We start from the raw sequence: 9,433 nt of genomic DNA, 5'->3' as shown, positions 1-9,433 counted from the left end.
AAAGGATTCTGTTAAAAGCTGTCACTGTTTCCGCAGCATACGCACTTATGCTGTACACGCCCATGTACTACTATGCTAGAGTTGGCGCAGGCTTGTATGTTGTAAATTAAGTGAGCATTGATTATCCCCCCACTTGCTTTGTGTGCTGAAACACAGTTTAAACCAGGGTGCATAGATCATGCACTGCATATGTGTGTAGGCCAATGGAACAGTGAAATTGTTTACTGGAATCATTTTTGTTCATTTAATTATATTGCAAAAATTAGGGATGTGCATTCGGAACATTTGTTATGAACAAATGCCAAATATGTCCTCAGCAACAATAGTAATTCTTTCCTTGTTCTTGCTATCTACGTAGACTATCCACAGCAATTTGAGGTGTTTGTTGAAATGTAAAAAAAAAGTGACTATGATATATATATATATATATATACTTGTGTGTGTGTGTGTGTGAAGGAGACTATGACTGTTGCAGGTCTTCTGAGTGGGATTCCAAAAACAAAAAATGTTAGGAGCACCAAAAAGCGTGTAAAAAGCAAAATTTTCTTGTTTAACAAAAGGGTTAATTAACCCCCAGGGTAAGAGTGAAAAGAAAATATATTATGCAATTGAAATACAGAGAACAAAAAGGCTTTTTCTTCTGAGGGGGGTTGGCCAAAGCCATAAGTGTATTGGAAGGGGAATCTCAGGATTCAGTTTGAAAATGGGGACATTTTAGGAAAGGGAAAAACTAAGAAGGACAGCAGAGCTCTTAAAACATGAAAATAAGCAGGTTGGTAAGGAGCTATAGCCAAGTATGCGTGTGTTTGTCGTCACTTGTGGCTAACCATTTACCCACAGAATGTGCATTGTAATTACTTAGTTATGTGGGTGTCTGCAGAAACGTTTCAATGGGGAGGCAAAAATGATAATGCACCCCAAAATGAATATCTATGTTCATCAGGATAGAGTTGTCTGGTAAAAAGAATAAAATCCTGGGGTGGGGAGGGTCATTTGCGTATCTCGCTCCACCTGCACACACCCACGCTGTATAGTCTAAAGACATAATGAGGCACCCTGGGTAAAAGAGCGGGGGGGGGGGTCATTTGCGTATCTCGCTCCACCTGCACACACCCACGCTGTATAGTCTAAAGACATAATGAGGCACCCTGGGTAAAAGAGGGGGGGGGGGGGGGTCATTTGCGTATCTCGCTCCACCTGCACACACCCACGCTGTATAGTCTAAAGACATAATGAGGCACCCTGGGTAAAAGAGCGGGGGGGGGGGGTCATTTGCGTATCTCACTCCACCTGCACACACCCACGCTGTATAGTCTAAAGACATAATGAGGCACCCTGGGTAAAAGAGCGGGGGGGGGTCATTTGCGTATCTCGCTCCACCTGCACACACCCACGCTGTATAGTCTAAAGACATAATGAGGCACCCTGGGTAAAAGAGCGGGGGGGGGGGGTCATTTGCGTATCTCGCTCCACCTGCACACACCCACGCTGTATAGTCTAAAGACATAATGAGGCACCCTGGGTAAAAGAGCGGGGGGGGGTCATTTGCGTATCCCGCTCCACCTGCACACACCCACGCTGTATAGTCTAAAGACATAATGAGGCACCCTGAGTAAAAGAGCGGGGGGTCATTTGCATATCTCGCTCCACCTGCACACACCCACGCTGTATAGTCTAAAGACATAATGAGGCACCCTGGGTAAAAGAGCAGGGGGGGTCATTTGCGTATCTCGCTCCGCCTGCACACACCCACGCTGTATAGTCTAAAGACATAATGACATAATGAGGCATCCTGGGTAAAAGAGCGGGGGGGGGTCATTTGCGTATCTCACTCCACCTGCACACACCCACGCTGTATAGTCTAAAGACATAATGAGGCACCCTGGCCTGGATAAAAGAGCGGGGGGGGGGGATCATTTGCGTATCTCGCTCCACCTGCACACACCCACGCTGTATAGTCTAAAGACATAATGAGGCACCCTGGGTAAAAAAGCAGGGGGGAGTCATTTGCGTATCTCGCTCCACCTGCACACACCCACGCTGTATAGTCTAAAGACATAATGAGGCACCCTGGGTAAAAGAGCGGGGGGGGGGTCATTTGCGTATGTCACTCCACCTGCACACACCCACGCTGTATAGTCTAAAGACATAATGAGGCACCCTGGGTAAAAAAGCAGGGGGGAGTCATTTGCGTATCTCGCTCCACCTGCACACACCCACGCTGTATAGTCTAAAGACATAATGAGGCATCCTGGGTAAAAGAGCAGGGGGGGTCATTTGCATATCTCGCTCCACCTGCACACACCCACGCTGTATAGTCTAAAGACATAATGAGGCACCCTGGGTAAAAGAGCGGGGGGGGGGGTCATTTGCGTATGTCACTCCACCTGCACACACCCACGCTGTATAATCTAAAGACATAATGAGGCATCCTGGGTAAAAGAGCAGGGGGGGTCATTTGCATATCTCGCTCCACCTGCACACACCCACGCTGTATAGTCTAAAGACATAATGAGGCATCCTGGGTAAAAGAGCAGGGGGGGTCATTTGCATATCTCGCTCCACCTGCACACACCCACGCTGTATAGTCTAAAGACATAATGAGGCACCCTGGCCTGGATAAAAGAGCGGGGGGGGGATCATTTGCGTATCTCGCTCCACCTGCACACACCCACGCTGTATAGTCTAAAGACATAATGAGGCACCCTGGCCTGGATAAAAGAGCGGGGGGGGGGGATCATTTGCGTATCTCGCTCCACCTGCACACACCCACGCTGTATAGTTGTTACGGTACCAACTGTGTACCAAGGGTTAATACCAGATGAACAATGTCCTGCATAGGGAATCAGCAATTCACAACCCAGCCAGTTTCAGGTTTAAAACAGAATGACAACTTTATTTGAAGGCAGCACACAGATTTATACAGGTTTTTGACCCCCCCTCAGATGGGGGTTGAAAGAATGTTGTACATTAGATAAAAGGGAGAAGCGCCCTTGACATGATACAATAGAATTATATTACTTAAATACTTTACTTAGGCAGATAACAACTTAAACACATTTGGCTTGTCTTATCACCTAGCGTCTGTTCTCTGAGGGTGATTAAACAATGGCCTGTTTATTACTTAAATGTAATTATAGCACACAATAGCTGAGGCCAGAAAACCTGTCTTTAGAAATTAGATTCTTAAAGCTAAACACAGTTAACTCTTTCAGTCCTGACAGAAGGGTCTGTCACATAGCTCCCCCCTTGTGGAACACTCCGGCAGACCCGGCTTGACCCTTTTGCGGGTCAACCTGGGGATGACCGGACTAGGAGGTGGTAGGCATGTCAGTTTGCTGGGACAATCCATCTGTATTCCCGTTATGAGAGAGAATCCCTGTCTGTATAAATAAGGGTTCAACCTCTTCAGTGCCCCGACTAGGGCTAAACAGTCCTTCAAAATATCATCGGCTTCTTTACGTGGTTTTTGTACCTGCTCTTTATAGGTATCCACAATCCCTTCATACTGACATAGGGTGCCCTTGAGTTGCTGCACCTCACTATGAGCCAGCGTCAGCTTCTCCTCCAGTGTCACTAAGTTTGTCCTTAATGTTTCATGTTCCACTCTCAAGCTGGTGTTTTCTGCAGTCTGTCGGTGCAGCTTGTCTAGCAGAGATTCCTGTTCTAAACGTGCTTTTTCCTCTGCACTCCTCTTCTCTCCCGCTAGCACTGTTACATGATTATTTAACGTGACCATTTTATCCTCTACGTGACTCTTCTCCTTCATCAGCGCATTGTAACGTGACTCCCACATATCAATAGCGGATAGAGATTTACTGAGCTCAGCGTCCTGGGGCTTAGCAGCAGGGGGGTCAGTCTCTGCTGCACGGATCTGAGCACGGGTAGTCACAGGGTTAACATCAGCGGGACCCATGGGAGCATAGACAGAAACAAGGGGGACCAAGGTATTTCCAAGGAGAACATCAGCTGGTAAATCCTTCATGACCCCCACATTCACAGGTCTAGCGCCCCCTCCCCAATCCAAATGGGCTGCGCTGGAAGATTTTGCTTATTGTATTTTCCTTTGAGCGTTGATGGAGCGCTCAGCTTCCCTTGCACCGGAGCATTGTGAGTGAAACAGGATACGTCATCGGACGTCTAGTGTGTGTTTACTACGTGAAGAGCGTGAAGAGTGTCACGTGAGTGTGAACGGACACAGCTACAGTCTGAGCGCTTTCCCTAGTTGAACCAATCCAAATGCACCCTGGCAACAGGCAGGCGGAACACAGTGCCCCCTGCTACCCTCACAGCCACAGTGTCTCCTGTGTGCTGTTTCTCAGACACCAAGTTCTTTCGAAGCAAGGTCATGGTAGCACCAGTATCCCGTAGACCACTGACCTCCTTCCCATTCACTTTAACCAGTTGCCGGTTATTCCGGTGGGCAGCTTGCACAAGGTCTGCCTCATGTAGGATGCCCCAGCATTCTTGCGCCTCTACGTAGCGGGCCGCAGGCTGAGGGTTACGTGGGATTCTGCCGGCGGGTCTTCTCCAGGACTGTGCTTGGTTCGCTGCATTTAGGGGACACTCTGGTCTTTTGTGCCCTAGTTGCTTACATCTAAAGCACCGAATCGGTTGTGAGTAGCCCCGCAAATTGAACCGGGCTCTCTGAGGGTAGTTCGTGGCCGGAGGCCGTGTGGTATAGCGGTGCGCTGGGGGTTGGTAACTGGCAGCTGCTGGGGTGACTGGGGGTCTGTACTCCACTCTAGCAGGGGGCTTAGTGGTAGCAGTGTCCAGTTTGCGGGCATCCGTATACTCATCTGCCAAGCGAGCCGCTTCATGCAGGGTGGAGGGTTTACGGTCCCGAACCCACTCTCGAACTCCTGCGGGTAACTTGTCGAAGCAATGTTCCAACAGGAATAGCTGCAGCACCTCTTCCCCAGATACGGCTTGGCACCCCGCTATCCAGTGAGCTGCTGTGCGGTGCACCTTACATGCCCACTCAAGGTAGGAATCACCAGCTAATTTAACAGTGTCTCTGAACCGCCTCCGGTATGCCTCCGGTGTAACCGCATACCTGGAGAGCAGAGCCTCTTTTACAGTATTATAATCCCCGACTTCCTCATCTGGAATGGCCCGAAAAGCCTCACTGGCCCGGCCGGATAATTTTCCGGATAATATCGTGACCCAGTCCTCTGCGGGTACCTTGTGTAGTGCACATTGCCTCTCAAAATCCGCAAGGTACCCATCAATCTCTCCTTCTGTTTCCAGGAAGTTTTTAAAAGCTGCAAAATTCACTTTTCTCTTTTCCACTGGGTTTGCTGCAGCGCCGCTTTGGCGAAGTAGGTTGGCTTCCACAGCTGCTATGACCCGGTCGATAATTTCCGCAGATGGGTTGGGGCCATAATGTGCCAGTCTTATTTTGACAGCCCGGTCAAAACTTGCTTCTTCAGGGGTTCTGTCTGCTATGCTGGGCCCATTGGTTCCTTCTGTCCCTGGTACTCTTTCCATCTTAGTCAGTATTGTAATAATCCCCCTCTTCCTGAGGTTACTGGCTTGTGTAGTTGCTCTTCTGGGCGATAAGGATTCTCCCGTCGCTTGCCACCAATGTTACGGTACCAACTGTGTACCAAGGGTTAATACCAGATGAACAATGTCCTGCATAGGGAATCAGCAATTCACAACCCAGCCAGTTTCAGGTTTAAAACAGAATGACAACTTTATTTGAAGGCAGCACACAGATTTATACAGGTTTTTGACCCCCCCCTCAGATGGGGGTTGAAAGAATGTTGTACATTAGATAAAAGGGAGAAGCGCCCTTGACATGATACAATAGAATTATATTACTTAAATACTTTACTTAGGCAGATAACAACTTAAACACATTTGGCTTGTCTTATCACCTAGCGTCTGTTCTCTGAGGGTGATTAAACAATGGCCTGTTTATTACTTAAATGTAATTATAGCACACAATAGCTGAGGCCAGAAAACCTGTCTTTAGAAATTAGATTCTTAAAGCTAAACACAGTTAACTCTTTCAGTCCTGACAGAAGGGTCTGTCACAATAGTCTAAAGACATAATGAGGCACCCTGGCCTGGATAAAAGAGCGGGGGGGGGGATCATTTGCGTATCTCGCTCCACCTGCACACACCCACGCTGTATAGTCTAAAGACATAATGAGGCACCCTGGCCTGGATAAAAGAGCGGGGGGGGGGATCATTTGCGTATCTCGCTCCACCTGCACACACCCATGCTTAGAGCATAGTTACTAGCTGCATTTTTAAAATGAAGAGAAAAAAAAAGTAAATTTCAACTCAAATTGCTTTGTAGCGTCTACATAGTGAGCAATAGCTGGTTGAGTATTACAGCTGCTATAGATGCCTTAGACTATTGTTTAACGTCCCTTTTAAGAGTATTAGAACTAGGGTGACCATATTGCCGCTTTAAAAAGGGACACATTATGAAAAATACATATGTCAGGGCTGTTTAAAGAAATGTTTTGTATAAGAACCCTGACATATGTATTTTTCATATGTGTCCCTTTTTAAAGCAGCAATATGGTCACCCTAATTAGAACACATTGCTATAAAATGTCCTACTGCTCTCTGCGGTAGCCAAGAGGTTAATTCTGTCAAAAATCACAAGTGCTGCACTTCAGTAAATGTGACTCGTTCTAATAACAGGGGTTATCTGCCTAATGTGGTCCCCTGTCCATTTCAGCTTCCAGCCTCGCTCTTCTCACCATCTCCAGAGCATCGGAGTTACCAGGCCTGGTGTTGCCTAAACTTCTTTCCATGTCAGCCTGTTGTCTTGCTCTGAGCACCATGGCTTTAGCATCAGACGTTCTAGAGCTTTCTCTGGAGACTCCACCACTCAGGGATGGAGAATCGTGTTCCTCTGCTTGTTGTCTCTGCATCATAGGGATCCCCGCAGCGTGTGATTCGCTAGATCTTGCCCTTAATGGCCTTTGTGTTGAGGTTTCTGCAAGTAGATAAAAAAATACTTCCATATAATATTGATTCTAATCGTTCTAAGCGCTACGGTATTCTTTTAAAAAAAAAAATAATAATAATAATTTCTATTTACATATGTATAGTTTATACTGGCAATAAATCACTGCATTGCAAACTATCTGTATAAAAATAAATGTATTAATAGCCTTTTAGCTGTTTTGCACGCTTTCCCTTGAGTATGTTTATGCTATCTCCTTGGCTGTGGCCAGTCACTGACAGATGTACATGGGATAGTACAGCAATTAAGCAATCACTGTGCATCACGTTTACACGGTTATTTCAACTATAGAAAACTGCAGTGTGTACTAAGAAATGTGAAACATGTATTAACTGAGCTATTTATATAAAAACTAACATATATGAGTAATTTAAGGCTGTTTTGGATTGTGGTGTTACTTCAACATATATATATAATATTTATTTTGATGGTTTAATATCCTTTAAGAAGTACATGGGACTTTCTTAAAGGGACTGTGTACCCTAAATTTTCTCTCCTTTAATTTAGAGAGATTAAAGTATTTAGGTTCCCTAAGGGGAAACCAGATGTTGATTCCTTGCCCAATGTGCTTAGAGGAATATTGCTGCACCTCTCTAACAAGGCCCAATGAAGGCTGAAATGATCATCAAAATTTAAAATACCTGTGTCCCCTGGGAGGTTCCCAGTTGGTTTGTTTGAAAGTATGCATTGTTTGACTGCTGGTTAGAGTCCCAAGAGGGGAGAGACCATGACGTGGTCTTGGGCTTAAACCATTTGGCACCAAATGCAACTGACTATAATTTTTTGCTTTTAAACATTGCTGTGTGCCTGCTGGTGAGTGACAGGTTTTCTGTGTGTTGTGTTGATAATTTTTGTAAGTTTCTTTATGGGTCTGTCACCCAGCCAGCTCAGGGGTTAACTGCCTGCGTTGCTGGGAACTGTACAGCTGTTTGTCCGTGTTCAGGGCTGTGGAGGTTACAGTGACTTAGGGTGTGTATCCTGTCTGGTATCAGAGTACAGTCCATTTCTGTTATAATATATATATATATATATACATACAGTATACACACACACAATATGCTCCACACAGGCACTCTCCGGTCTTTAAACAGGCTTTAACGTTTATTAACGGTGTATACAGTCATGGCCAAAACTATTGGCACCCCTGCATTTCTGTCAGATAATGCACCACTTCGCCTAGAAAATTGTTGCAATTACAAATGTTTAGGCATTCTCATGTTTATGTCTTTTGTTTGTATTGGTATGACACAAAAAAGTGGAGACAAAAAAGCCAAATCTGACACATTCCAAGTAAAACTCCATAAAGGGACTGGATAAAATTTTGTTTATCCAATTTTTTTGGACTGTAATTTTGTTTAGTCTGTCCACAGCACATTATCCCAAAAGGAGTTTTGACAAACTCCAATCTGGCTTTTATATGTTTCTGTGTCAGCAGTGGGGTCCTCCTGGGTCTCCTACCATAGTGTCCCCTTTCATTCAGATGGTGACATATAGTGCAAGCTTACACATTTGTACCCTCTGCCTGAAGGTCAGCTGGAATTTGTCTGGACGTTTATCAAGGTTCTTTATCCACCATTCAAACAATCCTTCGTTGCAATCTTTGATCAATTTTTCTCTTTCGCCCACGTCCAGGGAGATTAGCTACAGTGCCATGGGCTGTAAACTTCTTGACAATGTTGCGCACAGTGGACACAGGAACATTAAGATCTCTGGAGATAGAATTGTAACCTTGAGATTGTCCATGCTTTTCCACAATTTTTGTTCTCAAATCCTCAGACAATTCTTTGCTGCTCTTTCTCTTCTCCATGCTCAGTGTGGCAAACAGAGACACACAACAGAAAAGTTCAGTACATTTTTCCCCATTTTAACTGGTTGCCCGTGGGATTTCTATATTGTCAGCACCTGTTAATTGATACAGGTGAGTTTAATTACAAATTACAGGAGCATCACAAACTTGGAATGCAATTATTTCTTACAATTTTGAGAAGGTGCCAATTATTATGTACAGTCCATTTTTTGGCGTTTTGCGTGGAATGTGTTAGATTTGGCTTTTTTTTCTCCACTTGTTTGTGTCATACCAATACAAACAAAAGAAATAAACATGAGAATGCCTAAACATTTGTAATTGCAACAATTTTCTGGGCAAAGTGGTGCATTATCTGACAGAAATGCAGGGGTGCCAATATTTTTGGCCATGACTGTATGTATGTGTGTATATATTTTTCTACAATTGATATTTTTCTACAATGTAGCTTAGAGGCTGGTTTCATTACTGAAAAAGAATTGCTGTTCCTAACCACTGAACATCCTATAGTCCCTGTACTATATCTACTGCCTAAAGTTCACAAAACTTTAGTGAACCCCCAGGCAGACCCATTGTGTCTGCCCGGGGTTCGGTATTAACCAACATTGCCATTTTTGTTGACTCTTTCCTACAGGATA

The 9,433-nt window shown here is 45.0% G+C and overlaps 1 protein-coding gene across 1 annotated transcript in view; it reads right to left on the bottom strand.

The window, feature by feature from the left end:
* Positions 1 to 6,674: 6,674 nt before the first annotated feature.
* Positions 6,675 to 9,433, bottom strand: part of TMC5 (transmembrane channel like 5) — a 197,784-nt gene continuing 195,025 nt past the window's right edge. Inside the window, exon 26 of the mRNA XM_053694248.1 lies at positions 6,675 to 6,961. Within this exon, the coding sequence (XP_053550223.1) occupies positions 6,675 to 6,961 (287 nt within the window). The remainder of the gene's footprint in view (positions 6,962 to 9,433) is intronic.

This window comes from Bombina bombina, chromosome 11 (genome assembly GCF_027579735.1).
Source record: "Bombina bombina isolate aBomBom1 chromosome 11, aBomBom1.pri, whole genome shotgun sequence".
NCBI lineage: Eukaryota > Metazoa > Chordata > Amphibia > Anura > Bombinatoridae > Bombina > Bombina bombina.
Note: the sequence above shows the minus strand (reverse complement) of the source record. Positions and strands in the feature narration are given on the sequence as shown.